The sequence below is a fragment of the Sparus aurata genome, chromosome 13 (assembly GCF_900880675.1).
Source record: "Sparus aurata chromosome 13, fSpaAur1.1, whole genome shotgun sequence".
Taxonomy (NCBI): domain Eukaryota; kingdom Metazoa; phylum Chordata; class Actinopteri; order Spariformes; family Sparidae; genus Sparus; species Sparus aurata.
In genome coordinates, this window is record NC_044199.1 from 14595904 (window position 1) to 14623796 (window position 27893).

General features: G+C 39.7%; 2 protein-coding genes across 6 annotated transcripts in view; one reads left to right on the plus strand and one right to left on the minus strand.

The window, feature by feature from the left end:
- On the minus strand, window positions 1–21138 carry LOC115594505 (flotillin-2a). 3 transcript variants are annotated; one of them, XM_030438612.1, is made up of 11 exons: window positions 21002–21138; window positions 15490–15571; window positions 12685–12775; window positions 7523–7646; window positions 6601–6719; window positions 6330–6443; window positions 6061–6180; window positions 5758–5972; window positions 5233–5416; window positions 4209–4358; window positions 1–3161 (listed from the first exon to the last, which is right to left on the minus strand). In XM_030438612.1, the coding sequence occupies exons 1-11, from the start codon at window positions 21048–21050 to the stop codon at window positions 3111–3113; spliced, it is 1299 nt and encodes a 432-aa protein (XP_030294472.1). In that variant the 5' UTR covers window positions 21051–21138; the 3' UTR covers window positions 1–3110. The 3 variants fall into 3 exon arrangements, with proteins under 3 accessions (XP_030294472.1, XP_030294471.1, XP_030294474.1); XM_030438611.1 differs by lacking the exon at window positions 12685–12775 and adding an exon at window positions 12091–12181 and having other exon boundaries at window positions 21002–21050; XM_030438614.1 differs by lacking the exon at window positions 12685–12775 and having other exon boundaries at window positions 21002–21068.
- Window positions 20544–27893, plus strand: part of LOC115594503 (sodium- and chloride-dependent GABA transporter ine) — a 13320-nt gene continuing 5970 nt past the window's right edge. The window contains exons 1-5 of one of the 3 annotated variants that reach the window (XM_030438610.1): window positions 20544–20699; window positions 24225–24322; window positions 24456–26978; window positions 27449–27583; window positions 27681–27885. In XM_030438610.1, coding sequence (XP_030294470.1) covers window positions 26804–26978; window positions 27449–27583; window positions 27681–27885 — 515 coding nt within the window. In that variant the 5' untranslated portion in view covers window positions 20544–20699; window positions 24225–24322; window positions 24456–26803. Of the gene's footprint in view, window positions 20700–21130; window positions 21244–24224; window positions 26979–27448; window positions 27584–27680; window positions 27886–27893 lie in introns of those variants that run through there. The other 2 variants (XM_030438608.1, XM_030438609.1) reach the window with 2 other exon arrangements.

Sequence of the window (27893 nt, forward strand, 5' to 3'; positions counted from 1 at the left end):
GGAAGTGGTATAACATTTATTATAGGGTGACACACAACACAGAATACATGAAAACGTGCTGTAAAAGCCATGCTGGTTCAGTTTCCCAAAGGCCAGTGTTACATGTGAAGCCACGAGATAAATCCACATTATTATTTTAATAGAGGTTATAGATTATTTCCATGACAGACAACAAATGGACACAGTTCAGATAAAGACAAGTGTTAAGGCATAGGTCTATAGTTTGGTCTTTAATCACATTCCCCTCTAAAATGTCACTTGGAGTATCAGAGAGTTGCCTCAAATCTGATTAGCCAATGCAAATCAACAAATCGTAGGGGTTGGTACACGATTTAATGGCCAAATAACTAATTAAGTGTGTGTGTGTGTTCCCTTGTACATTAGCATTGTATAATGTCATAATAAAAGATTAGAATGAGGAAAGTTTACAGCTGAACACCATATATGTATATCATACACGTATTCTACAGACTAGTCTAAAAATGATGTCCTATCTGTCCTTCCAAGATTACTTCATATTATTCAGCAAAGGCACTGTGTACAGAAACAAACTCCACTTTTCTAAACGACAGGACCATTTTAACCATTTACCTTCGCACACTCTGGAAACAACCACTCACATGTTAATAAACCTGGGTCAGACATGTGACGAACACAATGTGACTCACCACTTTTTAGTGAAATGTTTCTGCAACTGTTCCATTTCTAATCAGAAATGTATTCTGATCTTCTATTATATATGTGTTAGAAAGAAAAAAAAAAAAACGTTCAATAAACATACCATGAACAAAAATAAATGTATTCAGAAACTGACCAGGGTGGGTGAGTTGTGTTTTTCTTGCCATGCTGATGCCAAAGAGAAGACAGAAACTGTCAATCATCAAATGTGCAGCTAACTTAGAAATGACATCCATTGGCCATACCAGAGCACAGTGAAGTGTTAGCTGGTGGAGGGCTCTGCCAGACTGCAGTCAACGATCACAGTTTCACATGTGAGATCGGGGGATCTTTGACACACCGACAGATTGATAAAAGATACTTGTTAATAAAAATACTGGCCATTATTGTATTTGCGGCAGTGTTTCCAACATTTGCAGCAGGTAAAATAATTACAGAAACATTGGAGGGAACTGTAACATTCATGACAAAAAGAATGAAAACAAGATGAAATTTGCTCAGACCAAAAAAGCCACAAGCCCCATGTTTATTCAGAGACAGTAAACAGTGTGACTGTGAAAACTTCAAGATGGTCGGCAGCAAAATAAAACATTTAAAAAGGTCAAAGATGCTAAAAAGTGGTTGATAATCATTCACAATGTGGTTAAAAAAGGGCAAATTAATCGTGTACACACATAAGCAGGTTGGATAATGTAGCGAAAACAACACAGTCTTGACAATATGCAGTTTAAATTTACAACAGGCAGCGACAGAATGCTCATTTAGATTGATGAGTAACTCAGTATGGGTCAAAATCCTGCAAAGTTCTTGTGGTTGAAACTTACAACTTGTTGCAAACTGTGTCTTCACACCACCAAGTGATGATGTAACACTTGCTGGCTGACATCTGCTTTCAATGGTTTACTGATTGTAACAGACTTCAGAGTATTTAGATCGATCAAACCAGAAAACAAAAAAACAAAAAATTGACATGTTGCAGCAGGAAAAGGAAAACTTGTCCAACTGCTCCACTTTGACTTTTAGCCAACTCAACACCAACGAAGCGCAAACACCAAGGACGGTGTTAATGACCTCATCACATGCTTATCTTCCAACTCCATGAGTCAAGGGCCGACTGACTGTAACATTAAATTCCTGCTTTGTCATCACAGATTAGGGTGTGGTCAGATATGTAACACAGTAGCAACCTTCAACCTGGCGAGGAGTGGAGTTACAAAATATTTACACAAAGTGAACATTTCAAACAACATCTGAGAAACATGTTCAGGGAAAGGAAAGACAGAAAAGATTTAAATGAATTAAACCTCACACCATGAACGTCTACCACGTGCAACATGAGTAACAAAGAAGTGTTCAGTGAGCCTGGCAGGCATCCAGAATATGGTTTAAGGCTAATCTTTTTCTAAGTATGGCTTGGTGTTATGCTTTTGCCAATCATTTATATCTATGTCTAAACACACGACAAAGGTGAAGAGTAAACACTACTTGTTAGTATAAGCAGATGTTACAAGACCAAGGAACAATATCTAAACATCATTCATCTTTAACAGTGATATACTCTGACATAAATCTTACTGTCCTAAGGTTTGGGCACTTGCGTGGTGAACAGGCACTGCACATCGAAACAGAAAAGACAGGCAACATGACAATATACCGCGAGGTAAGAGTTATCATACAAGTGATTCAAATATCACTGATTTTGTAAATTTTACAATCACAGTGGGTGAAGATATGCTGAGTCATAAGTGTAACAGCGATTTGGTTATTCATAAAGTTCTCTGAGATACAGACAAGTCTGACTAAAAGAAATTTCAAAAGCAAAGATTAAATAAAGGCTACCAATTCCACTCTGTTCAGTCTAATAAATGCTACCTCAATACCTCGGCTCCGAGCATTAGATGAATAACTGTTTCATAAAGAGGACACTTTGCTCTTCTCCCAAGGTACTTAAATGTCTAATGATCAAAATTCAGGTTTGTTCAAAATATTTGAGACTCTTTACAGCAAGTACTATTGAAGGCTGTGCTGTTTATCCTCCTATAACGTGAGTTTGACACTACCACATTTAAACTCTGACATTTGTCTCTCAGAAATACCCAAATATGCTTTGGATGATGTGTAGTACTGAACAGGACTGCAGCATTAAAATGCTGGCTAACTAGTACAGTGTGATTAGAATCAATATGTCTGAAACAAAAACTAAAAATAACAGAAGATACACACATTCTGGTCCTATAGAAGTAAGGCCCCAGCTTTTTTTTTTCCTTTAGAAAATTAAAAACCTCTTCAAAATATAAAAAACCTCTTGGTTGGCGTCAAGTGTTTCTGGTCAAAGGCAGTTGCATAAGGGGCTACAGGCTGAAAAACTATTGTCATGCTTGAGGCAGATATATGTTGAAGGATTCAGAGTAATGAGTCTGTGGCCTAATTAATCATATGGCTGTCTGGCACTGTTGGCCCACCATCTTCTGGAGCAGAGGAATCTATGGGAGCAGAGGACAGAGAAGGATTAGATGGTTATGACAAAGAGGAATAAATATAACAGCCTGGATCACAGTGCTGCCATATATTCAATAATTACAGCTTTATATTGAATTTACCCCTTTGGAATGAAATATGCAACTAGAAGAGACATTTTCCAGACAAGCTATAGGTGATTGCTGCTGATAATTTACGTTGATAAAAAAATCAATGCTACTGTACTCGTTTTGACTTTTTTTGGTTATACATTATTGGTGGACAAATTAAACTTCAGTGCCTCTTGAATGCTGATCATGGCTATCAAAGGGGCTGATGGTATCTTGAGACTAAATCTGAATCCAGTTTTGGCTTGTTATTTTGAGTTATTAACATTTATGAGTACATGTTTCTATAATACCAACTGAAGACACAATGACTTCAAATTTTGCAGAATTACTCAGGTCAGAATGTTTATGTGATGAAGAGGCTGCAATTTAAACATTACAACTCTCCATAATAGCTTCCCTGGTGCATCAGTCAACAAAAGAATAACTTTAAGATCACCCAAATATGTAATGTGCAAACTTTGGTTAAAACTGGATGGAATTTGAAGAAACCTAAAATGGTGAAAACTGTTAAAGTCACTCCAGGAAGTTCAACGAGGTGAAAATACAACACTGACAAAATGTCACTTTATAAAGTTGTTGTGGTGACAATATAATAACTATAATACTGGGTTGACATGTTGGTGCTACAATTCTCCATGCAGCCTCCATGGCTGCTGCTCCCATTCTGGTGCCATTTGGTTGGAAAGTCCTTGAAAGTTGAATGATTAACCAACAACGAGCATGGAGGCTTTAGCTTGGCAAGATGGAGTACTGTTGAATGCTAGCAGGTGTCCCCAGGTCAGCTGTTGCGACGTTTGAAAACTTATTTCTTGCAAATATACAGATCAGCAACGGTATAATGAAACCAAATTGTCCTCTATCTTTTCAGTGCAAACACTCAAATGTGTACTAAAAGCCAAACATACAGCTGACCCTGAAGATAACATACAAATAAGATCTCACCTTAGTCAGATCCACTCCAGTGAGGGCGTTGACGGACACAGGGAGTTCAGCTAAAAGACGGTTCACCTCTCCTGTCACGCGGCTTCCTTCTCCACTAAGGATGACAATCTCATTGGTCTTGGACAGCGGTGCGGCAACCTTACCGGCAATCTGATAAAACACAGGGAGCATCCGTTTGTTATTTTACTGACAAAACACACCTCATACCGTATACATCTAAAGATTGACAGGAATACATAAATATAGAAATATAGGAACTGATGTTTGAGAATAAAAATGTTTACCAACTTGAGAATACTAGAAATAGTTTCAAGTACATAGATGCTTGCTGCTTATGATTATTAATTTTTTAACAGTATACATTGTTATTGTTAAAATTCACACGACATTTTTTATTTTTCATTTTTTTATTTAACCTTTATTTAACCTTTATTTAACCAGGAAAAAAGACTCATTGAGATTAAAAATCTCTTTTACAAGAGTGTCCTGGGCAAGACAGGCAGCAGCATATTCATACACACAAACACAAGGTAGACATAGATTAATTAAAGACACTTAGCATCCAAAACAGCAACATTTGAAGGTCAGCTACAGTAATAGCCTCAGGCAAAACATTTACAACCAGATGTTTCTGCCTCCAGGTCATCCAATTTCACCTTAAAAGAGTTCAACGAGACCAACTCATTATGTTTCAAAGTTTTTTGCAACATGTTCCAGGCAGAGGGAGCAGCAAACCTAAACGCTTTCTTTCCAAGTTCAGTCCTGACTTTTGGGACAGACAGCAAGAACAAATCCTGAGACCGAAGATTGTAAGTCCCAGCATTACTTCGGTTAATGTAGGACAAAAGGTAAGAAGGAAGAAAACCTAAAATTGCCTTGTAGATGAGGCATTTAAAGAAAACAATGACATGACTTTGGGACCAGTCCTCCAGTGGAGCAGACATCGGGTAATCAGACCAAAAAACAAACCACTGAAATAACAAATTGTTTTAAAACCAGAAGTGTATAAATGTATATCACAGACCTTGGGCAGAGCCTCCAGGACCAAAGCTGTTTTGGCAGCATCGCCGTACTGCTGGTAGGCTTCAGCCTTCAGCCTCATCTTCTCGGCCTCTGCCTTACCCACTGCTTCAATAGAGGCAGCCTCTGCCTCACCGATGAAGCGGATCTTCTCAGCCTCTGCCTGCGCCGTCAGCACCTTCTTTGTCCTGGGGAAGGGTTAGAGAAACAGCAAAGGCATTTTACTTTCATTATTCAGTCATGTAATGTTGTGCCATGTGTGAGATTTGAAGTCAAATGCCTAGGATCAGTTATTTGACCATTAAAATCACAATTATACATGATTTACCTTTCTAGCACCAGAAAACATCATCTTAAAAACTGTTGTTTTCTAGCATTATCAAGATGTTTTAGTCAATTGACTGAACATGTTTGATCCATGTGTTTATAAATGCTGGGGGTGGAGCCTGAATTACTGTGTATTTAAAAGGCAAGTTCTTTTCAAGGACAGGAAATGTTTTTTTCTGTGATCTGTGTCAGTCCCACTCACTTGTGTCCCTCTGCCAGCTGCTGCATCCTGTAGGCTTCAGCCTCGGCAGGTCTCTTCACAGTGGCGATGAGCTCCTTGTCAGTACGCTCGATCTCCTTCTCCTCAATAGAAATCTGCTTCTTCCTCTGCACCACCTCGATTTCGATCTCTTCCAATCGGATCTTCTGCTGCTCTTTGGCTGCCTGCAGCTCGTACGCCAGCTGAGCCTCTGCTTTCTAGAGAGGCAGAAGGTTTTTTTTTTATACTTTACATTCATGTTTGATTGTTGACAATATATTGAGCCTAAACTTTACAAACTCATACCTTTGTGTTGACTTCCTGGTTAAAGGAAGCTTTCTGCATTTCCAACTCTCGTTTGGAGTCGGCCATTTTTGTGTCAGCTAAGAACTTAACATCCATCATTTCTTTCTTACACTCAGCCTCCTGTAAAAACAAAAAGACAATGACAGGGAGATGGGTTAGAAGCAGTTTGGTGTTTTTTTTTTTAAATACAATACCTATAGCAATTAGCAGTAATGGAACAAATGTTTTTTTTAATTAATTGTCTCGTTTCCTCTTGAGGCTCCTCTTACCCTGATGCCAGCGTCTCTCTCTGCCTCTGCTACTCCGATGTCTGCATCCCTCTGTACTGCAGCTGTCTGAGTTTTGCCCAGTGAGCTCAGATACTCCACTTTATCATATACATCCTGTCAGGAGGAAAAAATAAATATGGGAGGCACAATACAGGAGTAAGAAGTAAGACTACGGATGACTAAATTAACCTAATTTAAATTATAAACAGGAAACAGTGGTGAAAAGGGTAAATGCAGAATTAAGTGGACTTGATGTTGCCATGTCTCAAACCTTGATGGTGAAGCTGAGGATCTCAATTCCCATGCGGCCGACATCAGGTGCAGCCACCTCTCGCACCAGAGTGGCAAATTTATCTCTGTCTTGGTATATCTGCTCAACAGTCAAGGTGCCTGAAAGGGACGGAAACAGGGTTAGTGCCTCCCTTTTTAAACTGCTGCAGTCGTTATGTAACTAAAATTGAGCACACTGATAAAGACGGGCAGAATGTCTTGACAGAGCACAATGGCTGAATTAACAGTGACATTGTCAGTTATAAACTTCCTCATTACCATCTACCATCAACTGATATCAGAGAACTGATGATTTAAGATTAAAGTAATGACAGCGTTGATGCTTGATGTTTTTAAAAAACAAAAAGATTTGTAAGTGACAGCAAATATTAAAGAATCTAAATAAACAGAAGCAGCTCCAGCCAATTTGGTCAAGTAATGCATGTTGTCTGTGTTGTTCTGCCTCCTCACACTTACTATAATCAAATTAACCTTTCCTTGTTCTTGTTTGCCCTATGAGTGAACCAGATTTTTTTGTAGCTGTGCAAGCAGATATCTGCTCTGTAATCTTAAACACCTGCGGAACATAATGTGTTCATCTGAACCACATTTTTCCAGAACAGAAATGAGACTGGGCCATTAGGCCAACTAAACCAGCCTCTTGTAAATTGGCACATTTCACACCACATCAGCCTCTCAGGTACAAAATATATCTTCATTTAGACTCAGGGTCATCATAATACCATTTACAGTCTTCTGGTAGCAAAAACATCAATGGTTTGCACCCCCATAGCACATATCAATCTCTATTTGTTCCTAGAATGGAAGTTATACAAACTAGATGGACTGCCCACATTTATTGGAAAAACTAAAACAAACAAAAAAGTCAAGCACTGATAACACAGTTTTTTTGGACTACCCACCGAGGATGGCGCGCAGGTGACCCTCGAGGGTCTGCAAGATGACGCTCTTGATTTCAACAACCGACTTCCCCAGGAACTGTTCGCAGGCGTAACCCAGCAGTTCATTTTCTGTCATCACCTTCACCTGATGTCAACGTGGGCAAAGATCAAACTCAGCTGAACACACATCCACAAACACAGGCACAAATACAAATACAGGCACACGTGAGTGTGGCATACATGACAACATGACAGGCACTAGTTTTTGCTGTATCATCCAACAATCATCATCTATCTGATCAGTAACTACACAATACTATTTCCTATTCAATTTGAGAAGATATGCATGTATAAAAAAAATCTGTTAAGTACAAAAAATGCATAACATTCACACTAATGGATGCATAAAGGCTGAGATGTTTCAAGTGTATCAAACTGATGGTCATGCATCCCTGTTATTGATTTGTCAAGAACACCTTGCAGTGTGGCAAACTGCTTAAAATCTTATTTATACAGGAAAAGGGACTGTTAACACAAATAATTAGCATACAATCTTGTATACAGCCCCCTTGACTGATCCACGATGATTTAAAAAAAATACTGGCAAAATCAGATCCCAATGCTTTTCCATTTTTTATATTTCCAATACTCAATACTAGCTATGAATGAACAGCGATTCATTTTAGCACTGCCTTTGCAGAGAGAGATTTGTGACCTTATTTCATATGATTTATCATAACCTAGTGACTGTGGTCACACTGTATGTGTGTTTGACTTTGTATGTACTACATAATTGTAGCTGTAGCTTTCATTTCACAACACGGTCACTAATAAGCCATTAGATGTTTTACATCTGTAATCACAAGATGCTGACACAAATTTGCCCTTAAACTTGTGTCTTTTTGGCCAATAAAATGTTGCTCAAACACTGTTGTTGTACATGGACATATTTCCAGTTAATAAAGTTTTACTTTAAACTGGAGAAAATCTCAACATATTGGCTAGATTCATAGTCATGCAGTGCCAATTACACTTGAGAAATCTGCAATATATACCTGTAAGATGGTCAAAGACACCAAACACAATAATTTATAATTGAGGGAATTACATGAAAAAATTAACATTAATGGGATCACTTACGATAAAATTTAACAAAAGGAAAATCAATGACAATGATCTGAAATCTACAAGATTAACACGGGCAGTCACTGATAAAGTCAAGGCATAAAAAAAGGTGTAAGACGAAAGGTTTTGGGTAATGTGGACTCCACAGGAGCTGTGAAAAAAGAGAGAGTGAGCTGGGTCCTTAGGCGAGAGGTCTGCACATGGTTTTGTTTTGCAACATGCACTCATAACAGGGATGAGGGCAACACAAATTCAGGGAGGATGGACATCATTCCAAGGAAATACATGTCTGAAAACAGAAAAGGCTGCACATCAGCCACACAACCACACACAGGACAGCTCAAACAGACAGCAGGGGGAGCCGTGCCACAGCTGACACTGGAATAAAGACAAAAATATTATACCCTAACTCCTGACCTCCTACCCCAGTCCACTATCCCAGCCATGACAACACCCATCCTCCTGCCTTCTTCAAATCAACAGCTCCAAAATACAGGAAGTATGAGGAATGTGACAGAAAAAGCATGCATGGTGTCAAAACTTTTTGGTGCCAACTATTTCCTCAGCTCCATTTGCTCCTCAAAGACAGTAGATATTTTTTCCAAAAAGGAAACATTGTCAAATTTGTTCAACAAATGTGGACTTCAAACTGCCCAGTGGCCTGTTGAAGTAGCCAGAAATACACCCACTGAAAGTCAGATTGCAAAACATGTTTAAAATGGAAGAGTGTGATTTGAATCCAGTTGGGATAGAGAGGTTAAGACAATACATTAGATTAACATTCTACTCTGGTACCGTTTATATTAAATTCTATGCATCCCTCTCAGTCTGAACACGTCTCTTTAATTAAAAGGACACACAACTCTGTTGCCATGAGACGCTCCATAATGGCTTTGGCTTAGGTTGGACCAATCAAACAGTGGCATGATGAGCTTCTCTGTTAAGTGAACTGTGTGAGACTGAGGGGCCGTTTGGCTCCAAACAGTGGGCTCATTGTCAGCATGCATGTAGGAAACACACAGGAGAGGAACATTGGCATGACTGTGGCTTAAATAGTGAACTGATAATGACGCATCTTGTTTCACACACAAAAAGGAGAACTGGGATGCAGACAAAAAAAAAGGAAAATGAAAGAGGGCAGAATATTATGTGCACGGAACTGCTGAGTTTTCAAAGAAGAAATCCACCTTAAAAAAAGTCACTTTACTAGACTGTTTTAGAACACAGTAAACACTTATTTCCAAAACACTTTCCTGAAAACAAGACAGAAATGTGGTGGCCAGCAGTTACGGTTGTCAGATTTGACAGTTCTGGGTCTTTCGATGCAGGGTAAATGGGCGTGGGCAGGATTAGGGTTGGTTTACCATGAGCAGGGCAGGTTTTTAGATATATAAAAAATGATAGTATATCAAAATACATCGAATATCTCTGTCTGTGTGAATACATCGAGTCACTCAGCAAAACCTTGATATAACAATTTTGAGTCATTCTGCAAAGAAGTTACCATTATTACCACTCCCTCACGGGTTAGGCTACAAAATAAACAAACACAAGCTGTAGTGTTTTTGCAAATCTGTATTTTAACTGTAACAGAAACTTCTATGCTTACATGAAAGTTGTTTTTTTCATATATATCATTTGAGCTTGCCCTTGTTCTTTTGTTTTTAAGACAGAAGAGGACAGAAATGTTAAATGGTTTTATAGTTGCATTGCATTTTAGTGCACATGTGAGCACTGGAATGGCTGTTTTACTATTTTGACAAGGTTCGTAATGTTGTGTTTACTACCATCTCAACCTGCATAAGAAACTTGTATGTGAAAACACAAGCAGCGCAATCTGACCAGTTTCAGTTATGGCAGCCACCACCAACGTGCGGTATCCTCGCAGCCACCATCATCATGCCAGGTAGTTTACTTTTGAGGTGGCACACATCAGTATGGTGTAGCACGTGCTGTTAGTATGGTTGCAGGACCTACTGCACAACTATGATTCCTTTTAAAGAAAGCAAAACCTAGCCTTTTCTTTAAGAGATGAAGAATAAACTAGCTAGTAAAGAATCATCTCCTTCATGCTGAGAATAAGACTTAAAAATCAACTATCTTTCTTGAGAATCACTTTAAGAGTTTGCCTACATTACATAGTGTTGCTTTAATTGAGGCAGGCAGCTTTTGTTAATTTTGTAGCTGATCAAAACCACACGCATCGAACGACATAACAACGGGGCATTTACAGGAGGGATGAGATACCAGAGGGCGTCTCTCTGTCTGCAGAGCATGTGAGATTGCCAGTAGTCTGAGGGGGAAGAGCGAGGGCATATTGTCCATTAGTTAACTGATCACGAATGGGGTCGTTCTCTTGGAAGGGGAACAAAAATACTTAGCCAAATATACTTGAAAATATATCTGTGGGAAACACAGCTACCACATGCAGATTCTGGTTTTAGCAAGAGTAAAAAAGTGACTGGAGCTTGTGCAGAATGCTGTGGCCCAAAAGAAAAGACCAAATTACAATTCAAGATTACCAAATATGTACTGCTGGTTTTTGAAGTTGTTTTTACACTATTCCATTACAGTTTGCATGAAAATATCTGCTACTGTTAGCTTTGTTTTTATACTACACTAAACTACTTCTTGAAGACCTGTAATATTTTAAAGTGCTATTAATAAATAATTCATTTATCTAAAAGAATACATATGATTATAATGTCTTAGGTGTCTACGTCTTTGTGTTGCCAACTTTCTTTGTGTACTGGTATCTAACCAAATGGACTGTGGAGTAGAAATATAGTGAGTTTTATTTTAAGGTGGATTTTCTCGCTAACATCTCAAAGATTTCAATATATTAAGAAAAAATATTTTGGCACTGAACAGGTTCAAACAACAAAAAAGCAGACACAATGAAAGAAAACAAAAAACACTGAGATTGACGCTAAAATGCACATAAGGCTCTGCCAAGACCCCATCTCCTGACACTACGACCAAGTTCAGACTGAAAATAACACTGTCAACAAAGTGCAAAGACTTACATGCACTGCAGCGATAAAAAAAATACTAATCAGATTGGTCCAGTTTAAAGTCTTGACTAACACATGGTGCCAAGAGAACTGGTCCAATCCTGTGGTCTCATTAACATGACTAGGAAGGCTGTGCTTTTGACACAGTGTTACTGTCAGTCTGAATGCAGACAGGCATTACTAGGCAGGCATTACTAGACATAACTAGATGTATTTTGCCCAGATATGAGGGATAATCATGCAGACAATAATCTGACCCAGCATGTGTATTTATAGCTGTATAACAAAGTAAAATACCAGTATGCATCATCATTTGAACCCTCTGTATGAAACATCACCTCTGCTGTGATTATGGGGTGATGCCAGAGAAAGGAGGGGAGGAGGAGGAGGGAGTGTGGGGTGGGTTAGTGGAGTCTGAACTGGCATTCCCGGAAAAGTGTGGTGATTTACCTGAGCCACCCCAGTGACAGTAATAGCTACACCCTCCGCTGTCTCTACATCCTCACACTTGGGCTGCAGGGTCATAATCTCAAGCGTTATCCTGTGAAGAATGTGGAAAAATATAAAATAAAAATTGACATGTTCGGAGGGAAAGCAAATGAAGGGAAGTGCCAGAACACAAGGAAAGAAACAGGACAAAGTGAAACCATTCACCCAAGGACTCCAGATCACTAACAACGGAGCAAAATGAGATGCCATCCAGAGCTCAAACCTCGTCAAATTTGGGATTTTGTCTGAATCATTTTCAAATGCAGCTTCATTGAAACTCAATTTGTATTTTGCATTGACTTCTTCAAATCATCTTTCTAGCCATTTTAATAGCTTTCATTTATTGACCCCGTTGCCAAAGGTGACTCAGAGTTCAGCTTTATAGGCGAAGCCGTGTCTTCCCCTTCACTGCCGAAGGAAAAAGCCATGAAGATGAGAAAAACAAACACACACTGACGTTAGCTTGTTAGTTGAACCATTTTCCTGGGTCTTCCTTTGGTCCCCATCACCAGCCACTGCTTTTGTTTTGTTTTTTGGTCTTTTGAAATGTATTACCTGAGCCACCCCTGTCACATCCAGGGGAACACCCTCCGAAGTTTCGATATTCTCGCAGCGACAGAGGATGGTCATAACCTCCAGAGACATTCTACGCAGGCAGGCACGCAGGCAGGCGGGAATAGCAGAGGCAAAACAGTAAGTTGGACAACAGCTGTTAGGAATGTCAGTAACCAAGGTCAAGAGGATGAGGGAAGGGGGAGGGGGTAACAGACACAACCTGACCTCCTGCTCTGCTGGTTTTAGCCCCAGAGGATAGTTTCATATATGGTATGACACCTCTTACAGAACCAGGTGTCACAGCTACTGCACAGCTTCTCTTGCCTGTTCACAACTGTTTAAATAACCAGGACAAAGAGCAAGATCCATAGATGAAAAGTTAAGTCAGGGTTGAAAGGATTCTTGATCCAAGCACGTTTGCAAGATTGTATTTGTATGGAGATTACACAGGAATGTCCTCTGGAAACAATCATTATGCATCACTTCAGTATGAGTCCAGATGGACTGTTTATGTTATGCATGTTGTAGATTATGTTTCAGAGCTGACTATAAAAATAAAAAAAAATACGCCAGAGCTGTTCTTTTTCTATAAATACGTTTTGGATTAATGGCTGTCAGTGTCTGATTGCAGCAACGCTTGGAAGAGGAGTCTTTCTGGTGAACAGTTCCAGCTCTTTCCTCTCTACAGAAGAATTAGATCAATGAGTCACAGGCCTGGACATTAACATGATTACTGCATCACAAGCGGGAAGACACACTGCCTTCCCTTGTTTTGTTTTTTTACTGTCCAGCACACAGGGCTTTTAGCTGAAGTGGTCGGCACTCTGGAGAGGAGCAAGATCATCTGTCCTGTTTTTATCCCCCAAGACAGCACCTGAAATGTTGACCAAACTGCACATGACCAGTATAAAAATAGACGAGCGAGGATTCTTGGGACAGCCTGTCTCTAAATGGGGATTTATAAATCCAGCCATGCATCGACTTGATTTTATTGTCATTCTCTACCGTTACGTTTCCTAGCAACTAAAGACAAAGAGCAGCACTTAATAGGAAAAGGGATAACCTGAAGAAGACACACCAGGGTTGAGAGAGGACAAGATCAACACCAGACAAAGCAAAGCAGGTTAGCAAAGTAGAAACAAAGAGGCGGGCAAAGATCAAATGACATCAATTTAAAACAGGAGCTCTAGAGGTAAAGGAATATTTTGAAAGGCTCATGTTTAAATTCATAGTATTTCTGGATGCTTAGTTTTACTTTTGTAACAGCTTCATGTTTTGAAAAAACACATCATGCAATTGAGGCTTTTAAGTGGAAAATAAATACACAGAAATGCGTGTAAATAAACGTGTGATCACTCTGAAATGAAAAAGTCTCAGAGACAGCTAGTCACATGAGAGCCCAGACTCTATTGGCTGTTTCATTGTGAACAAAAGCTGCTTCACTAGCATTTAAATCAGCAACTTTCCATGCAGTGACACAGTTAAACAGTCACTAGATTGTTGAGTACACAGTTTTAAGCCTAACAGTGGGTAAAAGGTAAACAAACAGTTTGCCAGTCTTATTATTTTATGTTTCAGCCGCATATTTTCCACTCTTAATTAGGACTCAGACAAAGGAGTTGGTTTTTCTGTTTATTATCAATTTAATAAGCAAAAAGTAAGCAGAAATTGATAATTATTTGCATCAGTGTCAGTGAGTGGTTTAGCATAAGAGTTCAACACTACAAGGACAACAGTTATTTTTTGTATAATAATTTGGTAAATATTATCTTTGTGACTTTCCCTGCCCTCACCATTATGTACCATCTGTTTATCTTTCCAGCATTTTCTCAGAAGCTGCATTTAAAAAGCAGCTGACAGCTGTTTACACATTTGGTAAACATTTGTTTGTTTGTTTTTTATATCAATGTCTGCTGCCTTAATTGACTATGAATACCCTGTTTATTTTTCACTGTAAAAAGGGTAGAAGAGAAAAAATCCACAGTTCTAACCCAAATAAAAAATTAACTGTTTCAGGGTATTTGTACTTACACAAAGCTAAAATCAAAATATCAACATTCTTAACACCTACCTATGAAATTAACCTATTTTCAAAATGAAAAAAAAAAAAAACAACTTGTAATGTGTCCATGTTTAATTTTGTCATGCATTTTATTGTCAAGAAATCCCATGACTATACTTTTATTGCAAGTGCATTTGTTGAGAACTATTTTCAGACATGGATTAAGACACATTGGTGTCCACAAAAATATTTATACCATGAGGTCAGTCCAAATGTGATTGACTCGAAATTACCTGCAGTGCCAATGTTCAGTATGAAGGAGCGTGTCACAGAGTACAATAGTATGGCTTGCTGTGTTTTAATCATTATTGGAGCGCTAAGGCACAGAGGAATAAGCTCCATGGACATCAGGCTTTGCCTACAGAGTAGTGTTTTTTTCATAGAATTCTTAAAACATGGATGGATAGAGAAATCAAAAGGAGAAACATATTCATTTCCATTTCCATTTAAGGGAATAGAGTCTTACTGTGTTTTGTAATGCATGTGTACTACATATTTTGAACCATCTGGCATATTTTGGTAAAGAGACATATTTCAATTCAATATTCTACATAAGATGCAAAGTGAGGATGACTTCTAATATCTGAATGATGAACATCTTTTCAGACATGTCAAAATGTTGTGTACCTTGTTCTTTAAAGCTGTATGAGTTGATCAATGAGTTAGACAATGTGAGACTGAGCAGCTCTGAAGGATATTTGTGCATTTTTATTTGGTGTGGAGCCAGAGCAGACAGGTCTTACCTCTGGATGTCAGAGATGAGCCACCAGGCCCAGGACCAGCCACCCACAACATACGTCTTCTGATCTGAACCACAGCAGCCACCTTTGGATCAACACAGATAAAATGGACGTCACTTGGTTATAATATGCATTACAGCTGACATTTGACAGGGATTCTTGAAACCTCTGAAGTGGTTATAACAATTATTTTACGCAAATGATGTATGCAAACAAGTTCAACATATAAGATGAAACGTTAACCCAAAAAAGAAAATTCAGGTCACTCATTTACACCCTTTTTAAGCTGGAATCATTGCTATAGCTACTAAGAAATAAGTGTTAGCAATCAGGGCCCGTATTCACAAAGAATCTTAAGGCTAAAAGTAGCTCCTAACAGGCGAATTTAGGAGCAACTCCTAAAAATAATGGGCGTGTCTGTCGTAACTTTAGGACTCCTTATTTTTGAAAATAAGAGTTATTCACAAAACATTTTAAACCTAAAAGTAGCACCTAAGTCTGGGAGACCTTAGAAGTAGTCCAGAGGACTCCTAACTCACTAAGACCTGGTCACAGCCGAATGTTTTGGAGACGCTAAATAACAGGGAATTATTAAAACGATGTCGGATGGACCGCGAAGGGATTGAAGTTGTGGTTGCGTTGGTGAGGGACGCAATAACGTCCCCAACCAACCGAAACAATCCAATAACGCCAGAGTTAAAATGTTTGGCAACACTCCGGTATTTGTCTAGGGGGAAAATGCAGCTCTGTGCACGGGACTAGTATTACCTGGGGACCTCAAGTGATTTAGAAATTATCCCACCACGTCCGTGTTTCGTGCGGCGCATTCGCATTCTCCTCATAAATACATTTCTTTATCCAGTATCTATTCATGTTTCACGTTAAGATAAAAGTCTTTGTGAATACGGGCCCAGGTTAGTAGATCTGGGCCCGTATTCACAAAGACTTTTATCTTAATTTTAGGAGTACTAGTTTTTATGTAGGAGTCGTTTCTTAAAAGTAATTCACAAAGCCGCTGAGACCTACTTTTAGTTATGAAAACAGTGAACTCCTAAACTAGAAGTAACTCTCTGTTGCTATGGATGACGTCATTTTATAAGGACGCACTCAGAAACGGTGACAACGGTGATTGGTTGTTGAGTGACAGGGCAGCCCATTGAAAAGTCATTCAGGCTACGCAACGCAGGATGTGAAAATCAAGAAGTTGCCTACAGCCCATGACAAAACCTATGAAAAGATATTGGATAAAGAAATGTATTTATGAGGAGAATTCACCAAACACAGAGGTCATTTAATAATATTAGTCCCGTGCGAATCGGCATCTCTGTGATTTGGGGTCGTTTTTTGTTTTTCTTAAGGTTTTTGTGTTTTCCACACCTTTTTTCTGCCTTTTTCCTGGTCGAGAATTATGGACGCTGCGTTGGGAATTATAAATGAAAGTTTTGACAGCATTTTGGGTGCAAATTCAGGAGGCTCATCAGAAGAGCGAAATCTCGAAAGATGATTAGATGGATTACATGCATGGCAGCATGCGGTAAGGAACATTTTTCCATCTTTCAACAGGCTCACCAGTTATTATATTAAAAATATCCATATCTAACCGTTGTGCTGCTCCAGTCAGGGCTCCGGTTCAATCGACCCGGGGGATAATGTCAGTAAATTCGAGTTAAAACACAGACTTCGCTTATCCTGTGCGAATGTGCCGCACGAAACACGGACGTGGTGGGATAATTTCTAAATCACTTGAGGACCCCAGGTAATACTAGTCCCGTGCACAGAGCTGCATTTTCCCCATAGCCAAACATTTTAACTCCGGCGTTAGTGGATTGTCTCGGTTGGTTGGGGACGTTATCGCGTCCCTCACCAACTCAACCACAACTTCAATCCCTTCGCGGTCCATCCAACATCGTTTTAATAATTCCCTGTTATTTAGCGTCTCCAAAACATTCGGCTGTGACCAGGTCAGAGCAAGTTAGGAGTCCTCTGGACTACTTCTAAGGTCTCCCAGACTTAGGTGCTACTTTTAGGCTTAAAATGTTTTGTGAATAACTCTTACTTTCAAAAATTAGGAGTCCTAAAGTTACGACTGACACGCCCATTATTTTTAGGAGTTGCTCCTAAATTCGCCTGTTAGGAGCTACTTTAGCCTTAAGATTCTTTGTGAATACAGGCCCAGGACTAGTCTCTAGACTCTTTAACTTCAAAGGTGATAATATGTAATTGGTGTGTTCACAACTTGTTTCCTGATACTCCATAGTTGAAAAAATGATCAATGGACGAGTTCATTAAAATGACTAAATGTATACATACATATAAATCATAGGTAGCAGGTTTGGCTTTAAATCCAAAGTAACATGATGAGAAAGATAAAGACCAGATCAGGCAGTGACACAGTTTTACAGTCTGCCAGTGGTTTCTTAGGAAGGTGATCATGTGCTGTTCAGCAAGTCAGAAAAACATGCACTAGTCCTTCTTCCAACCACAGCAGCCACAGTGTTTGTTCCTCTGGTATTACACTAGAAGCATTCACTGCAGTTAAGCTTTCACTTCTCATTGTTTGATGTCAGGATTGGGTTTTTTTTTTCTCAAATCAAGCTAGCAGAATGTAGAACACCTGTGTGCTCTCAACGTAAATACTCCATTCGCATGGTGCAGCATAATGTTGTTGGTTATTTTCCTGCTGGGGTTCATGTGATTTAGTGCAAGCAATTCACCCAACTCATACACCATGTCAACTCTCCTAACGCTGTTTGTAAATTCACACCAATATTTCACAATACACAACACACCCTTTACAACTGTCTTGTAAAGACATCAACTACACGCAGAAAAGGCAGAAACAGCAAATTTCCCTCCAAAGGAATCTACAGATATCATACACTAAAATGTGATGTTTTTTAAAGAGCTTTTAAATACAAATCTTTACTCAAACTAAGGGTTGACAATCAAAAAAATATATAAATTTTTTTCTTATTCAAGCATTATAGGAAAATATAAAAAAGGTAGGTGGTATTTATGTCTTAATGTGAAGAAGTAGGTTTATTGAAAGAATGCGGTTTTTAGACTGAGTTAGGTTAAACTAGATTTTGCCAAGTATAAGTACAGGTATAAAGTAAAAGACTGTATTAGGTTAGGTGCTAGATTTAGTGATTTGTAATATCAGATACATAGGCTTTTATGTTTGAATGCAACACTAGGCAATAACTTTCAGGTCATAATATTCATTTTAAAAAAGAAGGAAAAGGACTTTTTAAGGATCTGTAGACCTCCTGTCAACATGGCACAGTAAAATATGGTAACAAAGATCTTAAAGTGAATGCGAGTTGTAAGTTAGGTTAGGCAGCAGCAAGTATTATTCACACTCACTGGCCTTAGTCTGATAGTTTAATCTCTAGTGTTGAGTGTGACATTCCCAGCTGTCACATGTTAACGGACGGACGGACGGACGGGGGAGCAGGACTATCTTTACTAACACATACTACCTCAACAACCAGAAATTACAGCAGGACACACACACACACACACACACACAGCTAATATTTTTTTCAAAAACATTTCCATCAACAGGGTTACTGTTAAAAGACTCCTTTAAGGTTCACATTGTGAAATTGCAAGTCTATAAACAGAAAGCTCAGCCTCTGACACAGCGGCAAAGTACATTTGCCGTGCCTCACATAAACAATATACCACAGGAAACAGTAGCATTATGTGCAGACCAGGAAAACGGAAAAAGCGTACTTGGAAAGCTGAGCAACACTCTCAGTTTGAGTTCATAATGATGACCTATTGAGCTAATGTGTCATGTAAGTCTTTATGTGGCCTCATTTCCCTCAGCTTCAGAGAAGCAGGCTCTTGCCTTTTTAAATGAAACTCAGACCCAGAAGCTGATCACGAGCAGAACGTATACCAAGAAAACATGTGTGGACATTACAACACAATCTAGAAGTGTTTGTTCATTGAATGAATGTGAGAACAGGCTTTTGTTTTCAAAATCCACCTGACTCCTGCAAAATCCCACAGCCAAAAAAGTAGTAATAGGCTGAGGACCTATAGACATACTTGGCACTACACACTTCACCCCAGTGGCTCCAGTCTGCACAGACATTACTGAGATTCCTGACTGCATTCACTTCACAGGGACGGGGGAGGGGATCTGCGTGAATGAATGAGAATGTACACAGGCTAAAATAAAAGCTGAAGGATAAAAATACAACCTCTAATTCTGTGGTCAGTTTGTGTTTCCTTGATGAGGGATTTTGTTCTCAAAAAAATACTCACAACACACAGATGAAGTTGTTTTACCTTTCACATGAGACCTAAAAAGGGAAATTTAGTAACTTCTTTACAAATACGTGAAACTACTCTGTTTTGGAATCAGGATGTGTGGCTCACATTCATTCACCCCTGCTCCAAAATTACATTCCACTATGTGGTAACTGACACGCTCTTAAAAGTCTGTTCACAATGGAAAATCCCAATGCTTGCCTGCCTTTTTTTTTTTAAAGTTCAACACTAGTGGTTTGGACCGGAAAACTGCCCTGACAGATTAAGTTAGAGGAGTGCTGGAAACCCTTCATGCACAGAACTGCCAAACCTCATTTATAAACCTAGAAGAGTGCAGTGCACACAGTGGTGGGCAAGATCTCCGTCAGGCATGTCTCTGGGCATACAGATTGTTGACTTTCATCTCAGAGCATTTTGAATTCAAGAAAATCTAATGCCGGTTTGTGGGATTTAGTCTCAAAAGGGGGCCCTGGCCTTTGAGTTTATAAATGGGGGGCCCCTGAGATTAGGAAAAGTCTCCAATGTCCTGTGTCATCAGTTGATGGTGTGCGGAGCCAGAGCTGATCAGCCTCCCCTCTAATTTCATTAATCTAGCTTTATTCCCTCTGCAGCAGAGAGCCACCGTATCCTAAGTTACCATTACTGTTCAAGAGAAAGAGACGTCCAATAAACATCTCATTTAGAAATAGTCAGCCCTGTCACGGCTGCTTCGCCTTTATAAAAAAACACCACAGAGAAAGCAGTTTGCCGAGAACTACCAACATATTGTCCCAAAACCAAGCAAATCACAACCATTTAACATGTAGAGAGAAAACACGTGAACACACATTACAGTAACGACATAATACATTTTAGATGGATAATAAAAGAAGAAACAGGTGGATTTGTGACGAGGACGTTACAGATATAAGGAGAAACGCATTTCGATGGTACGTATTCTGGCTCATGTCAAGCTGCCGTTTGGCTAAAGGCAAAAACGTCATTTTCCTGGTATATTTACAATTCGCTAGCAACGCTTTGCGGGGAAACAAATTGCGGACCAGCTGCTAAAATGTATCACATGTTTCGTTGTATGTTACACGTAATATTAGCTTTTTGCGCACTTTTTGGTTAAATGCGAGCTACATTTCGAATAAAAAGCTGGTGGCTTTTTCCCAGGCTCGGTCTCTCCATCGAGCCAGGAAGGAGCCCAAGGAGCCCGAACACATTGTCCAAAAAGCGTCGGCGTTACCTGAAACCACAAGGGCCTCGTTTGGTCCAACGGTGTGGCAGTTTCCCATATTACCGACAGAAAAAACGCGTATCCAAGCCCACTCGACGCATACAAGAGTAATTTGTCTTGAAATTCACGTTTTTTTTCCTCCAACTCTCGATTATCGATGATTTTTTTTTCAACTCGAGGAAAGAGCGACAGCTGCGTCAAGTAGTACCTAACGAGACGCTACACTTCCGCTACGGACTTTCAAAATAGAGGTAATTTTGACGAGGTCTTTTCAAAATAATTGTTTTGGTTTTATTTTGAAGATCACACCGCCACACATTTGGTCTCCTTCTGTTGCTGCTTGACTCAGCTGATCAGATACCCCTCCCCCTGTCCTGACCCCCTCCTCTGCAGCAAGGGATAAGATACCATAATAATGAAAAGGGCGTGGTTGTTTAAATATCCTCTCACGCAAGTAACCCAAGCAAGAATCACAGTAATTTTCCGCAGACGAATGTGTTAGTGGCGCTCAACCTCGTGTTTAGTGGCCTGCCCACGTACCATTTATGTGCTTTGGTATCATCAGCATTGTGACAGATTGCTGTGATAGCTACAGTTTTAACAGCCCATCTGTTTTAAATGGAAGGGGTTGCAAGGGCACGCCCAGTCCAGCTGGAAAATACACTGCTGATACCCTGCACTGTAGATTTGAACGATAATGTGTGAAAGTAAACAGTAGCCATTCTGTTTTGAAATACGAAACACGCATGCGAGCAGTTTGGATTGTTTGTATTTTCATGACCAGAACAAAACACAATCCAGTCAAAACCTTAAATTGCTTTTACTTATTCCCATGATAAAAAAAAAAAAAAACACACACTGATATGTAAAGTAACTTTTACTGATTTTCTCTCGGAGCATTCACAGAAGTATTTCTGCACAATCACAATCTTTGTTTTCAAAGTAAGATTGGGTGACCTGCAGTGATACATACAAGGTATGTGGCACATCCTTCCAGCCCTTCATCAACACCTGTAATTTGAATATAAGACTTTGAGAGAATCCCTCTGATTGCACATTCAGAGCTGCCTCTGTATGCACTGTGAACTCGCTGATAAACTCTAGCCAACACTTAGACTCCTGACTTTTGCAGAGACAAAGGTCTGGATTGGCTTTTAATCAGTTAGATTGTGTTTTATGATTCCTCATCTATGGAAATCTTCCTACTATAATCCAGTGAGTGCTCTCTCACATTTTATTCCATGTGAACACCAATCATCAATCATCACCACGCCACGTTTCACTGATTTTGTGATGGCCTTTATTGCTGCATATTGTTCTTTCATCTACTCCATATCTGTACACTTGTGATGTTGTCATGTTTTCCATGTGGCTGACAGATGGATGTGTGAGTGCTGCTCCTGCAATACATACAGATGCAAGGACAGGAAACACTGCAGGGCAGGTACAGAGCGGGAATAGCCCCGGACCACAACCCAATACTGGTCCTCTATAGCCAGCATGTGATTATCCCACACTGCTGCCTCTGGCAAGGTTGTCAGAATACCATAAAGCTGCAACAAGTATTCCTGAGGAGCAATGGCGTCAAATCCTGCTGCACACCACATGACTGCTTGTGCTCTGTTGGAGCCCTGACCTCTCTTGACTCTCTTGACTCTCTTCACCCTAACAAATGTGGGGGAGAGGGCCAGGAACAAGCCCATTATTGAAATTAAGCATGCCTGTGCATGCCTTACAAAAGTAAGAAAAGGTCAGTGGTAGAGAAAATATTCAGACGGTTTACAAACAGCTATCCACGGTCCAAAGCTACTGTGCAAGCTGTGGTAACACACACACCCAGTGCTTCAAGCTTCCAATTTAGACCACTAACTGCATTGCTAAATGAGCTAGCAAGCTAACAGCAGCTACAATTAAAAGTTAGTCAAGTGATATGCTATCCCTATTGGTTTTGACTACGAATATGACAAGTGGACATTTCAAGTAAAAGTAATAAGTGCATTAAAAACTTGTCACATGTGACTTTTATACTATACTTTTATACATTGTACCATTACTCATGCATTAATGTAAAAGTAGGATTTTACTTTTGCATTTGGTTAAGGTGGAGCTAATTTTTAACAATAGGAATACAAGTGATGATTCATTTCAGTATGGACTCATCTGCTAATTATTTGATCTATAATCAAATTAATGTTTGGTTTGTTAAACTTCAGTTGGCAACACAGTTAGAAATGCTGTCACATAGGTAACCCAAGATAACCTTTCCCAGTGCTCATTTTGTTCAGCCAATACTAAGCTGGAACCATGAAATGTTTGGTAATCTTAATGCAAAAATGCCAGACATTGAGTATTCTGTAAATGTAGTCGTTACACATTTTTAAATGTTTAGTACGCAAAAACCGTTGTCAGATAATTGTAGTAATATAAAAATACAACATTTCTCTCTGAAATGGATTCTGGATTGAAAGCATACAGTGGCATGAGAAGAAAAGACTAGTAAAGTACAAGTATGTCAAATTTGTATTAGAGTACGGTGCTTAAGTAATTAGACCTGGTTATATTCCACCACTGGCTGTGGCTGGCATCCAAACTTTGTCTTCAAAAACAAGTTTAGCCTTTACATTGGAGTATAGCATTAACAGTGTTAGACAGTTACGTGAGTAGGGATACTGACTGTCGTTCACTCTCCCAGCTGCCAAACAATAGTCTGTTGTGCCCACTCCAACCAGAAGGTGGCTCTCACACACAAACCAGCAATGTCTCACAATGACCAGCATGTAAAAGAATCTCTTAGATGCTCTCTTTTGGCAGGTGGGTACCATTGATGTTCTGGTCAGTGCATGAGCCATGCTAGTTTGTGATGTGTCTAATCAGTATGCTTTCTATTGCTCCTCTGTGAAAGTTGTCAAGAATTGGCACATGAATTTGACCTTCTTAAGTTTCCTTAATAATTAAAGCAATTTCTAGGCTTTTCTGTAACAAGGGTGCTGATGTGTGATCACAGGTTATTTTTAAATGTGCTTTTCTAAAACTGCTTTTCTTCTTCAACCCAGCTCCCCTGGTGTAGACAAGAGTGTGTGTCTTTTCCTCCTTTTTTTAAAAATGAACAATCAGCTCTTTGTTTTGAGCAGTGGGTTGTTCTCTGTGCACCACTCTGCAAGATGTACTCCTGATATGAAGTCTCATCGCTGTTGATGGTGGTTCTAACATGATAATAATGTTTGACTTTTAGATTTGGGCACACCTGGGCTGAATGAGCAAGTCCTGAAGCTGATGACTGACGTCCCCGTGTTCTTCAGAACCCACTGCTGCTGCAGACATCAGTTTGAGGTTTGTGTTTTGCTAAGTTTGAAAATGAATGAACAAAAGGAAGTGGATTACAGGCTGTTATCTGAGTTCTCCCTCATCCCACAGCCTTACTTACTGCTTACTTTTCATCCTCCGCCTTTCCTCCACACTCCAGATTTCTTGCTGATTCTAAGTGCTGTAGTGTTCTAAGCTGACCTGGATGACTGAGAACCTTCATCAACATCTTGCTGAAACACATCCCTGCTTTCAGTAAAGTTGGCTTTAGCAGTGGCGAAGAGACTGGAGGCATGTTTGTCGACACGTGATGTTCGCCTCTGCATCCGTCTGCTGCAGCCTTTTATTTTATCGGTTAGCTGTGTTTCCTCTTTAACTCCCTGGAGGATGCTTCATATTGGTTTCTTTCCAGCTGCCATATCACCCAGTGAACCCTGCCTCCCTCATTCCATAAATCTCAGTATTTTAATGTCAGGTATATAGAGTGATACTGTTGTTTGAAAGATCATTTGATAAACAACACTGAACACAGCCTAAGCTGTAATGTAGGCTGTTATCTCACTGGACAATGTTAAACAAGTTGCTTAATAATTCTTATTAACACCAAAACCCCTCAAATAAATGTAGCTAATTTTTTTTATCTGAATGAAGCTGCTGTATAGTCTGTTTTTTTTGTTGTTGTTTTTTTCTAATCGTAGTCTTGTGATGACCAAGATAAGTTCTCTGTGATGGTGATTCCCAGGAACCTAATACTGTTCACCAGCTCAGCTGATCTATACAGGGTTGTGTATCTTTCCCTTCTTTTTTCTAAAATCAATAATCAGCCTCTTGGTTTTGTTTGACGTTGAGTAGTAGCAGTTCCCGATATGAACTCTCATATTGTTTGTAATGCGGCCGATGATGGTGGTTTGTCCGCATCAACACAGTAGAGTTTTCTTGATGTCAGTGCAATGAGTGTGTATAGCTATGAACAGGAGGGGGCTGAGCACACAGGCCTGGGGTGCTCCAGTGTTGAGCGCTGTGTCTGCCAATCTGAACTGTATGGGGTCTGCTCGTGAAGAAGGGTTTCAAGCCTGGAGTGGGAAGTTTTCCAATCAGTTTTGTGGGCGAGGTGGAATTGAATACTGAGCTGAAATCAACAAACAGCATCCCGGTGCAGCTGTTGTTATGTTCAAGGTGTGTGAAGACTGAGTGGAGGGCAGTGGATATGGCACTCCCACTCCAGATTATTTGCCGCATCACATTTCCTCCTTTCAGCAAAATTGGCCTTGATGGTGGCGGAGAGACTTGAGGCACGTTTGTCGACCTGTGACGTCCGCCACTTTATCTGTCTGCTGCAGTCTTTTATTTTCTCGGTTAACTGTGTATCAGTTGGTTCCCTTTTGACGGATGACCCATCAAAACCTATCCTGCAACTCATGTTGTGAGTTGTTTATGTATTGTGAGAATGTTATTTTAATGGCATTCCCCTAATGTTGTTTATTTCCCCATTAGCCAGAAAATGCTTTCTCTAAAAGTCATCATGGTAAATATGTTGAGCTTCCATGAGTGATAGGGGACAATACAGGAAATCCATAAATATCCAACTGGGACATGAGCGTAAGTGCAAACAAAGATGACTGACTCATAAAAAACCTTTGGAAAGCTGCAGTGGTTAGCCTTGTTGTTCTTTGTGGTTACATATTCCAAGGGCCACTGCTCCTCATATCGTAAAGGTTATCACTTTAGAATAACTCAACCATGATGACCCCCCCTGAAATCTGTGTTACAGCATGTATTGCTCAGAACATGTTGTGTTGTTCATCCAGACCCTCATTTCATGTTGAATTCTACAAATGTGTAAGAAAAAACCCATCATGACGGAGTACAGGACTGGGGAGTTTTAGATTTATTGTTGTAAAGACTTAAGTGTTACAAAGGCAGAGCCTGGACTGAAATGTTACAACATACTACAGAAAACTTGGGGTAATAGTTATCTAGATCATATATTTAAAAAAAAGAAAACCTAGACATTATATGTATGCAATGCTCAATGCATTTTCCCCTCTTGCAACACAATTAACGTGAAAAATATTAGAATAATGTAAAAAGGAAGCCTTTTTCCCAACCTGCTTGAAAAGTTACATCTTATTTTTACTTAGTTTAAATGATTTATTTGTCATTCAACAGAGTCATTGATGCTGTCTGTATTGTAAATTGAAAAAAAACAAACAAAAAAAACACCATGTTAAGATGAGTAAAATGTGCTCTACTCATTTGTTGAAGAAATGGATGAAAAATAATTATGTTAAACAAATAGCTTGTCAAAGTCAAAATCCCTCAAACACACTTAACCCTTGTTCATTACATGTTGTGTAAAACCAGAAATCTGTGTTTTATGGCACCTATTGATTGAGGCAAACTTTTTTGTCTCGGCGTGCTGATGTGCCTCAGTTAAGCTAATCATTAAGGATAATAAAAAGGAAGGTTATATCACCCCAAGTCACTTAAATTCCAGCCAACATTTGCATGGAGTGTGTGTCCAGACGAGCGACAGTGATGACACAGGGAGCAGCGATGAAGGAGCAACCCAACAGACCAACATGGAGCAGGCAGATAGAGTTCACCCTGGCTGGTATCGGCTGTGCTGTGGGTCTGGGGAATGTTTGGAGGTTCCCGTATCTCTGCTTCAGGAGTGGAGGAGGTAGGAAACAAAGCTGACATTTCATCCACAGAATTAGAAAACCAGACCACCCTCTGCACATACAAGCTGGTTTCAAACTGGGTCCAAAGGTTAACAAACTGTACGGCTAGTGAGCCTGACTGGAAACACTTTGTTCCGTACTGATTGTGTTGAAAAAAATGTTCACATTGTTGTGAAATTATCTCACTTTGAATTTCATGTAATGAAATGAGGCTATACTGTGCTGTACTGTGCTGAAAAGTCTTCCTGTAGCTGGGAGGAACATTGGTTTACAACAATAAAGATAACTGGCAGAGGAATACCTCACGTGACTGTTACAAGTGACCCAAGATATAATGAGGAAAATGCAAGGGCAGGATGACTGTTAGAAAAGTTGAAGATAAGAGGATATCATAAAACAAGCGCAGGTGAATTCTCTTTTGTTGGCAACGTGTGTGTGTGACAGTTGACTTGTCATCACTTCCTGCCAGGTGCATTTCTGGTGCCATACCTATTCATGCTATTGGTGTTGGGGATCCCTCTGCTCTACATGGAATTGACTGTGGGTCAGTACACAAGGAGAGGGCCTGTCCACGCCCTGGCTATTGTCTGCCCACTGTTAAAAGGTACTCTGTGGCACAAATGAAACATTCACGTCCATGAAAAACTGAGAATTAGGCATTGGTCTGACTGCTAAAAACAGAATTTTTTCCCTGTTGTCAGGAGTGGGCATGGCATCAGTGGCCATCTCCTTCATCATGTGCACCTACTACAACATCGTCATCACCTGGGCCCTCTATTACCTCTTCAGCTCCTTCCAGGCCCCGCTACCCTGGCAGAACTGCAACAACACCTGGAACACAGCAAACTGTACCAATCATGCCACCAACAGCAGCTACTCCTCCACAGCCAGCCAGGAGTTCTTCAAGTACGTTT

Bases quoted from the DNA above. Each gene is read 5' to 3' on its own strand.
- LOC115594505 (XM_030438612.1), bottom strand. From the start codon at position 21,050: ATGGGAAACTGCCACACCGTTGGACCAAACGAGGCCCTTGTGGTTTCA. The intron at 6,720-7,522 runs GTGGGTAGTCCA...CGTCCCTTTCAG, and splicing joins TCACCTGCGCGCCATCCTCG to GCACCTTGACTGTTGAGCAG. The intron at 5,417-5,757 runs GTGAGTGGGACT...ACCCTTCCCCAG, and splicing joins CAGCTGGCAGAGGGACACAA to GACAAAGAAGGTGCTGACGG.